Source organism: Dendropsophus ebraccatus, chromosome 1 (genome assembly GCF_027789765.1).
Source record: "Dendropsophus ebraccatus isolate aDenEbr1 chromosome 1, aDenEbr1.pat, whole genome shotgun sequence".
NCBI classification, from domain to species: Eukaryota; Metazoa; Chordata; class Amphibia; order Anura; family Hylidae; genus Dendropsophus; species Dendropsophus ebraccatus.
This window is the reverse complement of record NC_091454.1, coordinates 188,353,133-188,374,844: the sequence shown is the minus strand read 5'-3', so window position 1 is coordinate 188,374,844 and position 21,712 is coordinate 188,353,133. Positions and strand designations below refer to the sequence as shown.

General features: G+C 39.1%; 1 protein-coding gene across 4 annotated transcripts in view; it reads left to right on the top strand.

Moving 5' to 3' along the window:
- The window catches only part of UNC5D (unc-5 netrin receptor D), a 477,260-nt gene that overhangs the window by 433,574 nt on the left and 21,974 nt on the right, over nt 1–21,712 (top strand). For all 4 annotated transcript variants that reach the window (XM_069956215.1, XM_069956352.1, XM_069956101.1 and 1 more), the window contains 2 exons: nt 1,460–1,609; nt 19,896–20,060. In XM_069956215.1, the coding sequence (XP_069812316.1) occupies nt 1,460–1,609; nt 19,896–20,060 (315 nt within the window). The remainder of the gene's footprint in view (nt 1–1,459; nt 1,610–19,895; nt 20,061–21,712) is intronic.

The following is a 21,712-nucleotide window of genomic DNA, read 5'->3' as shown; positions in this document are numbered from 1 at the left end:
GGAATCACTCCTTCAACACTTCCTGGAATCACTCCTGCAATATCTCCTGAAATTACCCCTGCAACACCCCCTGGAATCACTCCCACAACACCTCCTGAAATCGCTCCCGCAACACCTCCTGAAATAACTGCCACAACACCTCCTAGAATCACTCCTGCAACACCTCCTTGAATCACTCCTGCAACACCTCCTGGAATCATTCCCTCAACACCTGCTGGAATCACTCCTGCAACACCTCCTGGAATCACTACTGCAACTCCTCCTGGAATCATTCCCACAACACCTCCTGGAATCACTCCTGCAACTCCTCCTGGAATCATTTCCACAACACCTCCTGGAATCACTACTGCAACTCCTCCTGGAATCATTCCCACAACACCTCCTGGAATCACTACTGCAACTCCTCCTGGAATCATTCCCACAACACCTCCTGGAATCACTACTGCAACTCCTCCTGGAATCATTCCCACAACACCTCCTGGAATCACTCCTGCAACACCTCCTGGAATCACTCCTGCAACACCTCCTGGAATCACTCATGCAACACCTCCTGGTTATACTAATTCTGCCTTATTAATATAATAATTATGAAATGCCTTATAAAGTTGTAGAAATGTGGTACATCTATGCAAAATTTGTAAAGTTACAAATTTATGTTATTCCCATGAGAATGAGCAAGATAAAATAGACAAAGGCATGTAGACATCCACTAGCAGCTCTACATACATTAACTGTTTCACCCGTTCATTGCTAGAACTAGCTAAATTAAATGTCTTGTCGGTGAATTTCTTTTATTGATCACCTATTCTTAGGATTGGTGGGTGTTTGACACCCCGTGTTTGCCAGCCAGAGCTGCAGCTTCCACATACACATAGACATAGAACAGACAGCCCTATACATTGTTTGTGGCTGTGCTGCTTTTTTCTCTGTATACGGGAGCACTGCTGCTCTGGCAAACAACTGATCATGCATTCATTGGCTACTACTTGCAGGAGATTTTTCATCAGCATGCTCTACCCTGACTTTCTCATTTTTTAATTTAATTTCTCTATCTATTCATAGAGCCATTAAACAATATTAACAATGAAACCTTAAATATGAAATTCATCCGTGCTACATCTGCCCATATAAAGCAATACATATGAAATGCAATACTATCTCAAAGCTTGGCCCTCTGTAAGCAGCCATTACTTGATTTAGTCAAGGTTGAGGTATATCCATGATACTTGTTATACTGGTTATTAGAATTCTGCCGGCATTCCATTACAGCAAAACGACAGCCGGAGTAAAATGTGGCTGGGCCTGACACTAATAGCATTATTCTTTAGTCTTTACATCTATTTTATGATCATTTTAATATAGCTCGCCAAGGAAGATGACATTATTCCAAATGCCACTCAGACACCTTATAAAACCTGTGGGTTCATCCTCTTATTGATTTCCTCTGTTCCTGTTGTAGGAAGTGCTTTCTGATGAGAGGCATCAAGGTGGACAGCTGTTGGAAGAACCAAAGTTGCTTCATTTCAAGGGGAATACCTTCAGCATCCAGATTTCTGTTCTCGACATCCCTCCCTTCCTCTGGAGGATCAAACCATTTACTGCATGTCAGGTACGAGAACCATTAGTCTTTGTTGCTATAGATCTTTTCCCTCTTGACGTACTGCAGACATGGTGAACAACAATCCCTCTCTTTTTTTTTTTTTTACTTAATACTCATTGATTAATAGCTAATGCATTTAGTGTTGCTGGAAGGGTATCAGATGAACAGCAGTAATGATTATTAAAGACTCCGGAGTCCATCTGTGTCTGATGACAGAAGACGATAGTGTCAGCAGATCTTGGAGTACAGGAAAAGTATGAGAATTAGAGTCTTATAGTATTAGATGCTTGGATTAATGATGACCCCCTAAAGGGGACTTCTAGCATTTAAAAAGTAAAAGTTTTTGAATCTTAACTTTCCCTTGCCCCAAGCTGGTCACACTACTGTTCCTATTTGGTTTCTTTTAGTCCTCTTCTACTCCTTTCTTCCTGTTAAAACAAGAGGTCAGACCAGGACCTGCCCACTAAGCCAAAAATGCAACAGCTCACTGCAATGGCAAGATACAGACCCACTACAGACATGACAATAGAAAAAATTCCTACAAAAATAATGGGGCTCTTGGTTACCATTTGCAAACAGTGTAAACCGACCCACCAACGATAAGGTGACCTCATGCCGGGGTGGACCTACACTGTACTTTGGCTTCTCCATGGCATGTAATATGCCTAAAGTCATTGCACCACCTGGGTGGGATAGGTGGAGGCCACGACCAAGTAGAGGCAGCCACTTCCCCCATCTGGACCACAGAAAAAAAAAGGCAAATTTGGTCAGCTCTCCTAGAAAGCCAAGCACATGGAGTATGTGCACTTAACAGTCTCTGTGTATCGCTATGAGACAGTCATGCTGTCTGTACCCCATGTTCTCGGCTTTCCTCAAAAACAAATAGACAAAGCAGTCAACCATGAGCTTCTGTCCCTTTATTCTAGCCATTCTGGGCAGGTAAATTATTAGCCAAAGTCAATATGACAGATCAAAAGATAACTAAATACTTAGGTACACTTTAACAGTGGCATAAGACAAAAGAAATCCTTGTACCAGGACCCCACAAGACATCTGAGGTTTCATCAAACTCAGGGTGTGCCAAAGTAAGTGCTTAATTTTACCCGTCAAGCTAAGATATTGGGGTTTCAGGAAGGAAACATCCTGACACACCTTGCCCAACGTATAAAGATGTAGTAGCCTTCAACATACTGTAGTCTTTCCTTTGGCACCCTGTGCCATTGCTGGATTTGAAGAGCCACTGGCCTAATGAATGTGCTGTACAGAAAGATGAGTGGTGATACGTGTAGTACTATATGCATAACTGTTTACATAACATTTGAGGTCAAAAGCTGTTAGAAAAGGGGGTAAATAACTAAGAGGCAGAGGTATTAGAAGAGATTCAAAGCCAGGAGATTTAATATCACTTTCTAAAAGTGTGCTACCTAGGTTGCTGATCAGTGGCTGTGCTAAAATGTCAGTATTACACATCATTTACAGGTTGCTTTTCACAGGTTTTATGATTTAAAAGCTTGTAAATGAATTGCACAAAAAAAAACATGTTTCATAGCATAACATTTAAGAATAATAATATATGTTTATTCAGTTCAATAAAGTACCCTGCACTATAAATAAATGGATCAAAACCCAGAAATAGTTCGGGTAGGTGCACACCTCCATCATTGGGATAAAAGAATAATAAAAAAAGAAGCTGGGTCTGTTCAGGGGTTGATCAACTTTACCATAGGCCCCAGGCTGTTCACCAAGCCTGGGCCCCCCCATCCCACTGTAACTATGGCAGCACTGGTGTGGTGTTCAGAGTACAGGATAAATAATGTCATCATGTACTGATTTGTGCAAAATTGCAGTAAAAAAGCTGCATTTTTTTTTTTTTTTTTGCAAATCATGGCAGAATTGTAGCCAGGAGATGATACACTAATTAAAGTAAAACTGATCTGCACTCATATGCCTCAGGCAGGCCCCTCCGTGTGAATGGAAGGTGCTCGGCCAGATACGGAGCGGGCAGCCTGGTGTATACTATTGCAGATCAGTTTTACTTCGTACAAAGCAAAACGAATCTGCTTTGCTCATCTCTAATCTTAACAGTAAATTCATCATAAAGTACCACCTTGCTGGGACCCATAGCAGAATGCATAATTTTTGTGTGTGGGGGGAAAAGAAAGCAGTAAGGATACGTTAAAAGGAGAAATCTAGAGATTTAAAAAAATTGTCAGCCAACAGGGGCAGGGATGAACATAAAAACAATCATTACTTACCTCTCCCCATGCCTGCAAATCTCCACGTGACAGGCTCCGGGACTCCCACCAGAAGGCATTATCCCCCAAGTTCTGATTATTTCACAACTTGGGGAAAATGCCCAACCCGGCTGATGGACTGCACGCTCAACCAATTAGTGACTGCAGAGGTGTCCCACTCCAGTCACTGACTGTCCGAGAAGGAAGCTATGTGGAAAACAGGGATATAGTCATTGGCTGTCTCCATGTTTTCCAGACAACGTTAGAGATTTATCCAAGTTCAGCAGCCCCAGCTAATCAAATGCCGATCGTTCGGGTTCGGATGGACTCGAACCCGAACCCGGTTCGCTCATCTCTATTTACTATGTTCCCCCCTCCCCTGCCATTTTTTTTTTTTTATCACTGCACTTCTCCTTTAACACATGGGTAAGGGGGGATTTACTAAGCATATACAACTCTTTGTAAAATTGTCAGAAATGTTTGGTCAATGAATTCAATGATCAAAATTTAGCAAAATTTTTTTTCTTTAAAAATACCAGAGAATGCCACTCATGTAAGGCTGGTAACAATCATTTACATACTGCACTGTTTTTTATAACCAAAATTTTCTATGTTAAACAATGTGGAAAAATGGGTTTTCTAAACTGGACAAGCCTCTTGAATGAGAATTCCAGTGACAAAAAAAACCCTGAAAGGCAGTAGGTTGCAGAACCATGATAAACAAAATATTTTTTCCTATCCTCGTGCACTCTAGCGCCGATCCCAAGGACAGCTGACAGGCGCTGGCCTCCTGCTGCTGTTTCAGCAGCAACATCACATATCCGCGTGAGCCATTGCCTGCTCAGCAAATCAGTGACTGGGGTGAGACACCAGCCAAAAATAACAGCCGGTGGTCATCAGCGAGACACAGGAGCGGCGCTACAGAGGCACAAGGACTGGCTAGTATACATTATACATACAAAAAATGCTCTCAGAAAATGCTGTACAAGCAAAATCATTGGGCATACCAATAAGACAATATTGTACACCTATAACTCCTTGACTCTTTTCCAACAAAAATGCATGATATACAAGTACTTGTTTTTTCCTATATAGTTTACACATCAAAATCTATCCTATTTCCAACCATAAAATGGAACTTCAGGGTGCCATGAAAAGTGAGAGAAGCATTATAACAATGTAAATTCTTCGGCATTAATCTTTACGGTGTATCCAATTCATACACTACTAAAAGTTCCATGAGTGCCGTAGACCTAAGTAACTATTAAAATTTACTACTTAGAGATAAAATGCAGATGAAAGAACCATTACTTTATAACAGCATAGTATATAAAAAGGGAAGTGATATGCTGAAGTATCATAAAACCCGCCGGGAAGAAGTGGCGTACAGAGGCTGCGGTGATTTAGGGAATGGGGCCTTAGTTTTAGCAACTCAAAGGCATTTTAAGGGTCACACAGAATTATAGTTTACTGTGAGGTTGAAGCGATGAAAAGTCTTTTTATCTTAGACTCCGGAATATGAAAAGCAAATTTTCACTGTAATGTATTCAGCCGGCTGCATTTTTCTGTGTGTTTATAGTGCTTTTAGTAAAAAGAATTAAATAACATACATATTATATCAAATTCCACCATTCAGCCTGTCACGGGCTGTGACAAGCCTAATGTAGGTACAATAAAGAAATATTAGCTTTGCTTTTAAAATCTCAGCAATTTCGCCAGACACCTGTGAGAAATTCATTGTGATTTCTGTTATGGCATTCCTCCCAAAGCCCATTCTTGCTTACATCGGCTTACAATGCATTGACTACATTAAGCAGCTATTCATACCGTGGAATGGTCCAAAAGCTGAAAGAACATTAATAGCTTAAAAGACTTAAATATACAAAAACTAAATTAAAATGTACATATAATATATATATATATATATATATATATATATATATATATATACATTTTAATTTAGTTTTTGTATATTTAAGTCTTTTAAGCTATTCATTTTCTTTCAGCTTTTGGACCATTCCATATATATTTGCACGTGAGATCAACAGCAATATAAACCAGGAAAATACCCAAACAGCTAAATGGTTATAGGTTACTTTAATGCAGTAGTAATAAATAGAAATGAGCACAACTCCGGCATGCTTGTGCTTATTCGTTTGGCTGAATAACATAGGGTAATCAGGGAAAACATGGATACAGCTACTGGCTGTATCCATGTTTTCCATGCAGCCTTAGGGGTAGCTGCACACACAACTTATCCACAACGCTCCGGCTTGCTTTGGCTCCCGGTGTCTCCAAGCGTCCAGCCAATCAGTGCGCTGCCCGCTGCAGCACACTGATTGGCTGACCGCTGGAAGATGCTGGGATGCCCCAAAACAAGCAGGAGCAGGAACCCGGTTCAGTATCTTCCCAGGCTGCGGGGGTTTATGGCATTGTGTTTGACATACTCGCAGCGGGTTGACAATCCCGGTGCAAGTATGTGAGCCCATTAAAGTGAATGGGCAAGTTCACAGCAAGAAATCCGCTCGGAATCGTTGTGTGTGAAGCTACCTTAGGGCTGCATCCAACTTCTTCAGCCACCAGTAACCAAAAATAAAGCGATTGGAAACAAGCATGTTTGAGTTTGTTTCCTTCTGGACCCCTGATTTCCTGTCTTACTCCTGCTTCCAAGACAAGAGATTGGTACAGGACCTGTCTGCTCAGCAAAATATTGGCCACAGAAGTATCCCATGGATTGACTGAACGGGCAGGTCCTGTTCCAAACTTTCTTTGGGAGCATGAAGAAGACAGGAGATCAGGAGACCGGAAGGAAGGGAAGCTTTGGGAAACTAGGAACAGACTAGGGGTAAGTAACATTAGATCTTTATTCTGTTTTTTCACAGCACCAGCAACATATTTATTATTATGTCGGAATACCCTTTAATCAATAGCATCACAGGGTTTTTCAGTCCAGTAGTACAGGACATTTGGTCATAATAAGTGTATGAAACTAATCTTTTAAATATACAAATTATAATAATTCACATTTTATTTTATTTTTTATTTTTCTCCTGTTGCCCAATACAATTTCTAAAGTGAACAAGTGTCGTTGGGTTTATGACGGCTGCTCATAGTTGTAGGAAACAGATTTTTTTGGCTGGATTCACAAATATATATATATATATATATATATATATATATATATATATATATATATATATATATATTTCTTTTTTCCCCTGCTGTTTTTTTGTGATGTTTAGTAAATGTTGTTGATTTATTTTTGGTCAAATCTTTATTTTCCCTAACATAAAGGATCATAACAAATGGGCAATTGTGTATTTAGTTTAGCAAGAGAGAGGCCAACAGACCCATAAACATAAAAATAGGTCAATAACCAACTACATACATAAACATGGTATAGGCACTCTGATATGTACAGTGAAGCAAACAGGCAATATGCATATTGATGTTTTTCACAGCCGTTTTTTTAGGTAAAGATTGCTGCTTGTTGTTAAAGTCCTTGTAATGTACTGTAACATCTTCATACACCATTTGGGAGACTGCTTTAATATACAGTAGCTCTATTAAGAAAGTTTTGTCATTACACTCTCACCATAAAGGCGAACTTATACCTTTAATAGCTGCCTCGTTGAATATTCAATTGGCTGACATCTTTAACTTTCAATCGCTTCACACACTTGATTGCCTGGATTGACCAAACGTTCATGTGTTCTTAGTGGAGAGCTGATGGATAAGATGATCCCAGACTCCTCAAAGTTGCTCATCTTTCAAATTAATAAAATTGTGCAGTTGAAATCCAACATACAACCCTTCTTTTCTGTCTGGGGATTCACGACCCCCCATATACACAGACACCTTCAAAGCTTTACAACATATGCAAGGTTAAAGTGTTCCTATCAGTTAAAAAATTATTGGTATGTTGTAGAGAAAATTTTGATTGTTTGAAGTGTCCGTGTCCAGACCCTGAACGATCACTAGTAGCAGCAGTGATGGAACCATGTGACTGAGCGTTTCTCTTCTCACTCTCTGTGTGCACAACCGAGACGTCCCATTGACTTTTATATATGGATTTCCTCTCCGTCACGTGGCAAAGAGCTGGGAGAGATGGCTTAGTTTTTCTGGCTCGTTCTAGCAATCACCCAGGGTCTAACCCTAACTAATCAAAACTTTTGACATGTCTCTGACAAATGGAGTCTAGGCTAACTGATATACAGTAGTACCTTTATAAACTCTAGTGCACCAGAAGGTTATCCTATGAATCCATCACTAGGCCATGAATCCATCACGTTAGGACACATTTATAAAAGGTTGCTAACAGACGGAACATAAGCAAACAATCTGTGCCCCATACATTCCATTATAGGAGAAGTCCAGTGATTTTTTTTTTCGTAGTGATGTCACTCCCCAACTCCCAGAGCTGTGCGGGCTGTGGCTGCTGGAGAGGATGATGGCAGGGGGACACTGAGGGACACAGGGCACTGGAGGGACACTGAGCATCCCTCTGCCATCATCCTCTCCAGCAGCCACAGCCCGCACAGCTCTGGGATGCAGTAGTAACTGCAGGGAAAAAAGCACTTTATAAGCATTTCCCGTAATAAGTGTACATTGGTAAATTGTAAACTTTTGGGGAGCAATACAATAGTTTGATAAAAATTGTCGCCAGAGTTCTCCTTTAATCTAAACTACATTATGTGCCAATTTTTATATATGTGCCCACAATGTTTTTAGGCTGACAACTGCAAAGGTTTCCTTTCTGTACCTTTCCCTGAATCAATCATTTTCCTGTCCTGCTAGGTTTAAAATATTCAATTGTTTCTCACTTCATCTTAATAGGGATCTCTCTGAGTAATTACTCCCGTTATAGAAATGTGACCATTATAGACTTGAAAACTTGATTTGAGTGTCATACAGTTTAGAAATTTTGGGCTTAACAAAAGAAATAAAGCCTCTAAAAAGTTAATCCATCGACAAAGGGTTAACATTTAGACTTTATCTAGGTTTGGCCAGAAAGAGTATGAAAACTGTAAAGCTTCTCTATTTCAGTTAATCTTTAAAGAGAACAAATTTCTGAAGTAGCTGAGCTGAAGCCTTAAGGGTTTAATTCCTAGAAGCCAATATCAGACCTCGATAGTCAGCCCAATAAAAAGGTATCACTATTTTAGAACACACTTTTTGTATTATATATTTTAGGCTTGAGAAGTCTCACTCACTTCTCAAAACCATCAATCACCCTGTAATACTGGCTCAGCGGAGACTAGGCTTTTTAACTTAAAAAGACAGTAAGTGATCGTCTTCTGTGATGTTTCCGATTTTCCTTTATGTCTAATATAAACTGCAAAAGTGAAGAACTTCAAAAATATCTTCATAATATGCAACATTTTGGGCATTTAATATCTTGCTCAACTCTAGGAGGATACAAACTTAGCGGGGCACATTTCCACAACAATAAACCTGGAGGGACTTGTTAGTTTTGTGCAACCAAGTTCCCTATACTTAACAAGAGACATCAATATCTGGTGTCCATAGGCTAATATCTATTAGTGGAGGACAACATATGGCAAAAAATACAGCCAGACTTATAACTGATGAATGATGGAAATAATAACCCATCTACAATTATTAAAGGGGTTGGCCAGTTTATTTTTCTTTCCATTAATATATGTGCCCTACTTAGTCCTTGTAAATTGTAATTGGCTTCTATTGCAAATTCCATCTAGTTTTGGTCTGGTTGTGATGCAGTGACAATAACGACCTAGTGCTCGGCTTGTATACTAGTTTAAAAGTCCTACCTTCTACACGGAATATCACATGAGTAACAAAACTAATTGGTATGCTAATGAAAGTACTGCCCGGGGCTGATAACAGGGCTGACAAAAGAATGCTAGTTGACCTCGGGGAGATCAACCTAAACACCACAGAGATATCATCACATGTTTCTCAACGTCAGTGAATCTAGGACATCCTACTCCAAACTTATGAGGGGCAAATACCCCAAAACAGCTGTCTGCAGATGGATACCATGTTTGGGTTGGTTTTCTTGACTGGAGACCTTCCTTGGCTTGGTTGTTGCTTCCTGGAGTAAGGTCTGGCTAGCTCACTGATGTTGAGAAACACGTGATGGTGTCTCGGCAGTATTTTTGGATAAAAAGGCTTACAAATGCCCCACGCATGAAATGTCATTGGTGTTATTTTCCATGTACAAAGTGGGACTTTTAAAGGTGTAGTCCGGCGGGGGGCAGGGGGGGGGGCATTTTTTTCCTGACCAGGGGAATAGGTGGCTGAAGGAAACGACGTCCACTCACCCCCCGGTTCCAGCGGCGGGTCGTCTCAGGTCCGCTCAGCCAGTCAGTGAGGGAGGCGGGATCCGTTTCAAGTCCGCTCAGATCCCGCCTCTGTCACTGACTGGCTGAGGGGACCTCAGATGTATCGGCCAGGAACCGGGGGCCGGCGCGCCGCAATGCGGAACCCGCCGCTGGAACCTGGGATGTGAGTGGACGTCATTTCCCTCAGCCACCTCCTCCCCGGTGTCAGGAAAAAAATTCCCCCCTCACCGGAGTACCCCTTTAAACTAATATACAAGCCGGGCGCTGGGTCATTGATGTCACTGTGTAATGTTACCGACCCAGGGAACCCCAAAATATTATGGAATTGCCAATAGAAGCCAATTAGAGTATAAAAGTATTAGGCCGGGACAAGTGTATTAAAGGAATAATAAAATAAACTGATAAACCCCTTTCAAATCTCTTTAAATTCCTTCTGATTTCTCAGTTAATATTTTTTCACTGCTACGTGTTTTGTTACACCTTGTTACACCTTGTTACACCATCATTTCCCCCTCACCCACCCATTATAACACTTTTGTTCTTATTAGTTGTCTTTTTACACGTAATTTCTTATGTTTATTATAACAATTTCAATGTACAAGGTCAAGGCGTTTAGATGCAATACCAAATAAAACTCTTTTAAAGGCTTTATATTCCATTATCTCAATGTACTATTCAGTTCAGGAATGTCCGACCTGTCTCATTCATAATGGTTCTTTAACAAGTACATTCCTTTGTTAAGTACATCAAGGACAACACCTTTAACACTGATGTTTTTCTATCATGGAAATACAATGACTGCACATTTAAGTTGTCATTTTATTATATATGCCCATAGTACTGAACGTTCATGAATTACTGCACGTTAGGAATGTGGGGTTACAGAACAAGTATCTTCTGAGGTGTAAAATGAAAAAAGTTTTAAAAAAACAACTGTTAAAGTCAGAAAGATATCCAAACAAGTCTTCAACATGAGACTGTACAGTTCGCTATTTTTATCTCATTTTATCCTTTAAAAGAATTGGCTCAAATTCCACTTCAAGAATTTCCTCTTTAAATGTGTGTTTATTCTGACCGAAGTGTAAGGTCAGTGACTGAATCACTTTTTCGTATTTTGTATTTTTTTTTATTATTACATAAAACTATATATCTACCTTCTGTGCCATTTCCATGGTCTCAGGCTCACTTTAAGAATGTCTTTTCAGGGACACTATCAGTAAGTTAGAAGTGTCTAACCTGCTGATATGTCCCAGTAGTGCAAGGGGTGCTGAGGAACTAGGTAGATTGTTTGGTGCCCTGGGGGTGTGACTACCATCATTGTCCCACCCCACTGCACCATACTGCCTAATTAACATATGAAGTAACCTTCAGAGAGAAAACCATGAATTGAGTAGATCTATAAGGGTATGTTCACACTAAGCAAAATCAGAATTATCAGTGTGTTTAACAGTGTGTCTATGAAAGGGGTTGCGTACCTGTACTCTCTGCTCAAAGAATTGACATTTTAATTCTTTAAGCGGAGAGCCGCAAAGAGCGATGGCACGTGAGCCCTCCCATAGACACACTGTTTGACACTGAGGCAGACGGGATTCTGTGACTGAGAGCTCCATAGCGAAATTCCGCCAATTTTGCTCAGTGTGAGCATACCCTAAGGGAGAAAAACAGTACAGAGTAGTAAGTTAGACTAGGTTCACTCTGCATTCTAGCTGTCCATTTAACAGATCCATCTTTTAATTTAAATATTTAAATTTAAATGGATAGAAAAAAAATAGTCAACCATGTTTTTGTGTACCCCCCCCCCATCCATTTTGATCCGTTTGTTTTAACCAACATTGCTTCATACTAAAATACCCCTCAGTTTGCCTTATTCAAGAATGGCCTATTTGTTATCTGTTAATAATGAAACATTTTAGGACTATTCTAGTGTCTGCGTTTTATCATATAAAGTGGGATTCTAGTTACATATGCTATAATAAAGCACACAAAAAAGGATTCTCTGAAGCAGACAACCTACTTAATGTGCCAGTCTTAAATGACAATCTGACACATGCTAAATCTGTAGATGACCTCAATTTCACTAAATTAATAGGGAATTGAAAGTAAGAAATGAAGAATGAAATCAAAGTATAGCTTTATACAAAAATTAGAAACTCTTCATTTTGGCCTTAACAGGGACATATGTTTTATCTGCCATTAAAAATTTAATTTCTGCTTAGCTTGTGGGATCTTTTTTTTATTCTGCTTGAACACACGCTCCTCACTAAACACAGGATCAAAGGCTGCTCAACATTTCAAAAGACTTTGCTGTCATCAAACAGTCCTAATCTAGAATTCAGGTGTGGATCAGTCCATCTGTCCAATAATTTGCTTCTCCAGAACATTAGCCAACTTATAGAGAGGTCTAGAGATTGTTGGAGAACCTTTTTTTTCTTTCAGGATAGCTAAGGCAAACCTATATAAACAGATTATTGGGGTTATTTTACAGAGTTGACCTTATCTTAAGAAACAGTGCCACTCTTTTCTTGTGTTTTGCATTGCAGCACTGCCTTGGTTAAAAAGCAATTATCGATGGCCTACCCAGTGGAGGTCCGACACCAGGCAAACTGGAGATCAGCTGCTTCACAGAGATGCCAGACACAGCAAACAGAGCTAGAATCAAAAAAATACTGTACATTATCTACTAGCTGCAGATTACCTATTGTAGTTCAGCTCCCATTCACTTCAAATGGAACTGCAGATACCCAGAATGTCCGCTACACAATTAATGGAGCTGCCTGCGTCTGTCTCTATTCACTATGTATGCAAGGTCCATGGCCTCAGATATCAGTTTATTGCCAGGGGTGTCGGGTGCCAGATCCCCCCCAATGACCCATTGTAGGCCTATCCTGAGACTACGTCAATAATACAAAATCCCAGGAGCCCCATCAATAGAAGTATTTACTGTTAGCAATGTTAGAATTTTTGCTGAACCATGGATTTGCTCTGCAAGGACTGACATTATATGTCGTGAAACTTTACTATAGCTGATGCAGAGAGTCCCACCTGGGCTCAGTGGCTCCATAAAGCCTCTCTTCCCCATATGAGGAGTCAAGTACAATAGGTAAAACATTATAGCTGAGGGGCCTTTTTACACATTTTGCATTGGATTCCAGCACCTTTAAGTTTTGTTTCTACAAGGAGGCAGCCATTGCAACTGCTATGGTGTCCATGTGATGAGTCCGGCTTTGTCAAGGCTGGACTGCCATATGGCAGATGGGCCTGCGCTCTCTGTGAGCCACTCTTCTCCTTCCAACCATTGAATCAAGTATTGTTTTTCTATTTTGCGCAAATCATAGCAAAAAATTAACAGGCTTATAAGCAGCTAAAAGCTGTAATGGTGTCATTAAACTTCTTGAGCACTAGCTAGAGCTCAGCAGAGCCAATCGGCAACTAAAAGCTTAAGGACCTTTGCTTGAGAAAGAGGATGAGGTAATAAAGAGTCTGGAAGGAAGCTTTGCTAAAGGGAAAGAGGGTTACAGGGACAAGTTGGAGGCGCTGAGCAGGTGTGTGGAAAAAAGAGAACCACAGACAGTAATCTATGGGAGACCAGGAACCATAAGTAGGGATCAGGTACCTTTGACTCTAATCAGTTTAATGTCTACATTCTAAGCATACATTCAATGACAACACTCTAAGTCTACATTCTATGTCAACATTTGATGTCAACATTCTAAACCCTAATTTTAAGTCTACATTCTATGACAGCACTTTGTGTCAGAATGTTGACATAGAATGTAGGTTTAGAATGTTATATAAACATTCTATGACAGAAGGTTGGCATAGAATGTTGACATAGTATGTTTTTGTTTTTTTTTGTTTTTTTATTATAAATGTTTGATATAATATTGAAAACCTACATTCCATGTCAACATGCTATGACAGAATGTCGACATAGAATGTAGGTTTATAAAATTCTAAGCCAACATTTTAAGCCTACATTCTATAACAGAATTCTATGTCAGAATGTAGGCTTAGAATGTTGACATAGATTTTGACATTGAATGCTGGCTTAGAATATTGGCTTCGATATTAGCTGGATTCCCTCATATGTTACCATCAGGCAGAATATGACTTGTGTAATCACTCCTGTGTTGCTGCAATTGAAAGAATCATTCATACATTTGTCTCAGTCGTAATAATGCATTGCCCTACATTACATTAGATGGATGCAGTGGTCTGGAACCAGCTTAAGGCTTTGTAACCTGCTCAATTATTATAAGTAGCTGAGGAGAGGTTACGGGTCCCTTCTGTCTTATTCACCATGTAAATGAGACCAGGTGTCAAATCAAGTATTTTACAGGAGTCTTCTATCTCCTTTAGCAAAATTCAAGGAAGCAACAATGATCTAAGTGTTACCTGCCTAGAGCACCTTACAGTACGTGATGGCGTTGCAATTGTTGTATACCTACATGCTGTCTTACTATTGACATATTGCTACTTTGCTGAAATAGGAAACAGAAGATTCTATCGCTGCTTTATCAAAATTTGGTTTTAACTTTTTACTCCATTCACTATGCTTGGTGTCTGTCTGTATTGCTGCATGATCAACTATTTTTATTAACACCCTGTTTGTATCGATCTTCTTGGTCATGTGTTATTATGTTTTTTTGTGGGATTTGATGAAACCATACACCGTTCATCGTGCAAGTTCCTTAACATTATATTGTATCATTTTAGACATTTCCATACATAAGTTTAATTATTTAGTTGCCATCATCAGGACAAGTATACTTGCTCTGGGTTGTCAACATAGGGACTTAAGGATCACCAAAGGGAGAATCCATATATTATACACCGTCCCCTTAGGTCCTGCATTAAGCATAACATGGTGTATTAGTTTTGCCTTGAATGTTCCATTTATCAGAAATAGTAAATTAGCATGTTGACTTTCCCTATTGATTTTTACAACAATAATAGAGCATATTTACTTGAAATTCTATGTAAAATCCATAAAGATATTCAGATGTGTGGCTTTTAGGGACAACTGCAGACATATCTACTACATTAACTTCCCACAGTGTTATAAATGTATCCCTCTTGGTTAGTGGACTATGACATCTTATATGACCCCAATAGGGTAATTTATTAGGTTAGGTTAATGCATTTATTGAGTTTACACATTAATAAAGAGAGTCTTTTCAGTCCCTCTAAACCTCCAACATGCCGTAATGTACAACATGCCTGTATTTCCAAAGATGCTTCTGTAAATATTTTTTATAAAATTGCCTACTAGTTTGAGTTCACATTTAGCGGACAATATAGAGACTGTCCAATTCAGGGTTAGCAGGGGACTATGTGTATATGGCTGAAACAATTCCATTTAGAGGAAGGGGACTGATTTTTGTAGCAACAATGCCTGTAAGAAGTCTGCCACATGTGAATTCATGCTAAAAATAAGGCCCACAACATGCAGATCCAGCCCAGTCCCAGGAAAACGACTACCTGACTCTCTCAGTGCCAACTCCCAGATGACTCCTTGCTGATATTTTGCATAATAAACATTGTATTCAAACAGATTTTTATATCCTGAAGCTACACCAAGAAAATTAATCAATCAAAGGACCTACGCTTTAAGGCTAAATTCACACAATGTATAATTTGTATAAACAATGGCCGTTATTTAAAGAAATCATAGATTGCTTTAATTGCTATGGAATTCCAGCCGGAGTATATACACTCTGTATACACTCCGGCCGGGATTCCTTGCGGCCGCACCGAAAACTGATATGTCAGTTTTGTGCAGCTGCTATTCAATGAGCAGACAATGTAATGTGAGGCTCCGGCCGCACTTTACATTGTTGGATAAGGTAATTTGGAATGCGGGCACACCCGAATGCACCCGCATTACAAATCAAAAGTAATGAAGTTCATCCACCAGTGGAAGAACTTCACTAGCACTGGCCGTTCTGTGACACGGCCATGTCACAGAGTTAGCCGTATTTTTGTTATTCTATCTATCTATCTATCCTCTATCTATCTATCTATCTATCTATCTATCTATCTATCTATCTATCTATCTATGTAATAGAAAATCTAAGCAGCACTGCTCAAAAATATACGGGTGCCAGCGGTCCTGGATCCTGACCACAGATCGTTCCCAAATAGCAAATAGATAATCCACGGCACTCACGGGGTTAAACGGTGAAAAAAGTAAGTGATTTATTGCAGCATTCCAAAACAAGACACTTGTGTCTTGTTTTGGAATGCTGCAATAAATCACTTACTTTTTTCACCGTTTAACCCCGTGAGTGCCGTGGATTATCTATTTGCTATCTATCTATCTGTGTGTGTATCAGCTTGGCCCAATACAGTCATTTTACTCTGGGGGATAAAGGAGGTTTTAGTGCAGAGGAACACCATAAATGACATCTACTGTATACTCTCAGAAAGACATATAGAAAGAAGTCTATAGGAGTCTAAAGGAATTTTGACAGGATGACAACTTATTGTCACCTACAGTATATAAAGAATAGGTAATAAGCATCCAGTTGGTAGGGTTTCACCTACTAGAACCCCCATTGATTATGTGAAGGGAATCCTGAGTAACCCTGTTTGACTAGGGCAGCTATCAAGTATGTACTCTGCTGTTCCATTAGAACTCTGAGGTACTGCCGCAGATGCCTGACTGTCTTCAGCAGTCCTATTGAGTTTTTAGGGTATGATTGATGCATAATTGAGCATGGTGCGGGAGAAAAAAAAAAAAAAAAAAAAAAGATCTTATTGTTTCAAAATTGGTTTAATAGAAGGTGACTAAGAAAGTTTTTTTTTATTTATATTAGCACATAGGTCTGTAAACATTGGCAAACATAATACATAAGTATAACATAATCACTATGTATTTTTGATCATCTTTTTCCAGATTTGTTCCTAGACTAGGTGCTTTCAGATTCCAAATACATACCAAAAGCACCGGCACTCCGGTCACATCTGTGGTGCGGTGCTTATGGTAATATTTGTAGCAATGATGAAGAAATCCCGGCACTCGCAACTGTAGTTTCATAAGTGATAAATCTTTATTGCGTGAGAGCTGCATGCGTTCTTACCGCACTGGTCTTTATCAACAGCATACAGATCACTGATTAACGGTACAATTTAAACAGAAAAATTTGCGCCAACTGTGACGTCACTATTACACATTTCCATAGTGACAACACTGAACAAAATAAATAAATCACATGACTGTAAAAAACATGAAACAAAAACCAGTGATCTGTATGCTGTTGATAAAGACCAGTGTGGTGGGAACGCGTGCAGCTCTCACGCAATAAAGATTTATCACTTATGAAACTACAGTTGTGAGTGGCGGGATTTCTTCATCATTTCTTTCAGATTCCTACGCCATGGTACCCATAGCTGGCAGAAATTTTCTTAAAATCCATAAAATGTAGGTCACTCCGACTGCAGAGACTGTAGCCATCAGGGGAACACTGTGCAGAGTAACTCACTTACATATTTTTGTGCCAATAGGTAAATGGAGCTGGTAGTGCCTCATAATAACATTGCAAATGGCTAAATTTCCCTGAGAGAAAACCCATGTGTAGCTGACTCTTTATTAGCAACCTATAAACAGTAAAAAAGCAGACATAATTATGCTTTACTAGTCAACTAAAACTCAAGATATTAATCTCAGGTTAAGTGTAGAAATAGTAATAATAACGCAGAGAGCATTAGCTACAAATGGAACACCGGTTGAAGTGTAATTAGGATATGTTCCCAATGTAATCAGCATTGTTTTATGCTGTGAAAAGCCATTCACTTGTGAGAAATATATACTCTCTAATAGGAAAGGACGGGATATGGCACAGGCAGGAGTGCTTAAAGTATTTTAGAAATTGTTTTATTTTAATTCTTATTATAATGAGGTTTCCAGCCGCTGAAAGAAATAAAATTATTGGGCCAAGCAAAACCTTATTTATTCATTTTACAACTTGAAAACCGGCTGTACATTTTTTTTAAGCTAATTACTTTGAAAGCATTAAGTGTTTGGGTAGGAGCTGAGCAAACATGTCCTGATTATATGCCTTGTAAGCAAAACTTTCTATTCGGACCTGTTACTACATGAAGAATGACAATGAGCCGCTATGGTAAAACGTTACAGAAGTACACAGTTAATATGACCCTAATATGTAGATCAAGAGGAAGTAAAAAAAGATGTCACTTGTCCCATATCACAGCAATAAAATCCTTCCCAATAAAAAGGGGAGATCAAATAAATCCCTAGCTACAGAAATCTAACACTGATAAGTTGTATTATTATATTTTATAGCATCTAGGGAGCTGTTGAATATGTTCAATGAATCAACCATCACAACATCATTTGGAAGACTGCATTTTATTCACTGATCTTGAAAGAGGACCTGTCATAAAAGAAACTTTTTGATATGTGATCAGGCATATGAAAAGTTATTGATCACAACAGGTCTCATTGCTGACACCCACTGAGATCAGGAGATATAGCTGGGGAGAAAGTGCAGAAACAACGCATTTCACTCCCCGACCAGCCACTAATTCTGACAATGTAGCATCACAGACTTACATTGTCCGCATTGCCAGCATTGTCAGCATTGGCGGCCACAGAGAGCATTACACTGATGCCATGTTCTCTCCCAGGCTAAAATTCCAGATCAAAGCAGATATTAGCAATGAGACCCATTGTGATCAATAACTTTTGACACATTAAGGTAACCTCAGAAAGAGAGGTCTTACTGGTCTTACCTGGGCTAATTTTAAGCCTACAAAACTGGGCATAAAGGATCCAAGTAAACTCTATTTAAAAATCCCACAAGAGAAAGGTCGAATGCATGCAAAACAGAGGCAGCCACACATCCCACTTAAAATAAAATAAAAAAACAAAAAACTCCAATACCACTGTTCAAACTATACAGTGTATTTTAAACAGTTGGATCCTTCATGCCTACTTCTGTAGGGTTATGTTAGCCTAAGTGAGCCCATTGTTAGGAACCTTCTCTCTAAGGTTCACCTAAACATGGTGAGATGGTACACTCTATTTGAGCACATGGTTTGCTAAGAACCTCATTAAAAATAAATAAATAAAAAAAAATCTTTAGAGAAGTTTATTCTGTATACAACAGGCAGAATATGGTATAATGACCACCTTGAGGTGTGGACAGTGGCCTCACTGCCGAACTAGCAACAATTACCTTTATACAGGCCGGTCTGACCCAATGATTGGAGAATCTCTAAGGATAGTCTGTGACTGTAAATCACCTGAAAACCAGTTGCACTATAGAAATTAAATGATTAAGCTTAGTTACTTGGAGGGAGGGCACACTGAGCTTGGAGTGTTAAATGTCTGTTAATTAGAAGGTCTGAAACAGCCTATAAATCAGTAGTAATGTGTGATATGAAAGGATTTAAACTATTACATATAAACATGTGGATGGAGTTGTGCTGTTTTTGAATGCGAGCCTCCATGGCTTTTATTTGTAGCATCTCCCTTAACATTGCTCCCTTGTTTGGTCTGTGAAGCTGCTTAGCTCTAGTCCTCACTTTCAGCACCATGGACAGGGCAAAGACTTATACAGAAGCTGTCTGTGGTACTGAAGTTTGTTACCAAATCTCTCTTTCTCTCTCTCTCTCTCTCTCTCTCTCTCTCTCTCTCTCTCTCTCTCTCTCTCTCTCCCTCTCTTTCTTATGTCATATATACCAATAAACACCTTTGTCTTTATATTTCAGGAGGTCCCTTTTTCTCGTGTCTGGTGCAGTAACCAGCAGCCACTGCACTGTGCCTTTTCATTGGAGAGATACACGCCAGCCACTACCCAGCTGTCTTGTAAGATCTGTGTAAGACAGGTCAAAGGCCATGAGCTGATTCTTCAGGTACAGACATCAATTCTGGAGGTAAGACAACAATATTTTGGTGACCTAAGCACTTTATTGTTTCATGAAACATCTTTCGTTTTTAGAAGATAACATATTACACTTTGTACTGGCATACTGATACAACATTTCCTTGAAAAAAAGGCCTGGAGTCAACAGTAAACTTTGATTAAAAAAAAAAATAATAATGTATATATATATATATATATATATATATATATATATATATTAGAAAAAGACTCAATCAGGTTAGAGTCAAAACATCGCTGTATGTGATTGGGTGAATAAATCATCACTTTACACTACTGGAGTGCCATCCTCTTGTCTCTCTCATATATATTACAGTATAACAACTGCAAGACACCCATTAAAGGGCTAATTAAAAAAAAAAAAAAAAAAAAAGTGTTAATGTTGGAGTTCGGTCCTCCAAAGATTGTGTCTTTATTTGCGGTGTTTTTGGGTATGTACTGTATATGTGTATATAATGTACCTTACACGGGATGTTCATTGCATTGCTACAGAATTTTACAGTTGCATGAAGATCCATATTCACTGTGTTCTATAAGAAGAACACTTTCAAGGACATTACTGTTTGAACATCAATTCTATATTATAAATGCATGTCTGTTATTGAACTGATATGTCCATGTACAGGAATACAAAGAATAAATCAGGAACCATTAAGTTTACAATTGAGTCGTGTACAATCTATAGGCTTTTGTTCAATCAGCTGCTTTTGTCTTCTTATTAAACAGTTATTAGAAATTTTTAAAGGGATATACCACACAAATGTAACATTTCATACAGATATAGCCGGTGTTAACTTGATAACAATGACACATTTAACTCAACTTTCTAATTGACCTAACATAGCTCCCTGACACAATTATTGCATGAGATATCATGTCAACCCTGAGTACATCTGTATTACAGTGTATATATAGAGATATGGAGGAACAAGATTTTCTCATCTGTGTTTATCCAGTGTATAGCAAACGTCATAGAAGCAGGTCTCTACCCATTAGCTCAGGGACAACCGAAAATTAGCCATGGAGCTACTGTAGTTGAGGGGAAAACTGGTGAGAAAAATGTTAACGAGAATCTATCACTAGGTTTATGCTGCCTTAAATAAGCGCAGCATAAACTAGTGACAGAAATGCTGAAGCGATTGGTGCATTACTGTACTTCCATCATTCTGTTCAGCCGTTCTCCTAATATGCAGGAGAATAGGATTCTTTCCATACCCCTTCCCCCGCCCTCCAGCTGCTGAATGACAGATGAATATACACAGTATGGATAGATAACTGCCAACAAGCAGCTGGTGGGCGGAGTTTTCTGTTTCTCATGAATATTGAGGATTACTGGGCTCATGCACATAATGGAGAGGACTACTTATTGTCCATGTTATTCAGGAGGATATCTCTGGATCAGACGCACAGAACAATGTAAGTGATACATCATTTTGTTTAGCTTCTTTGTAACTAGTTTATGCTACCCTGAGATAGGACATCATAAACCTGCTGGCAGAGTCTCTTTAAATATGTTATATAATGACTGGCGGTCCTCCTACCCCTCATGTGTACACACAACATTTTTACCTTGATAGGTTTTTTCAAATGTAAGTGATCATATAGGCATCATTGAATATACTACCTGCAGATTTCTTAAAAACT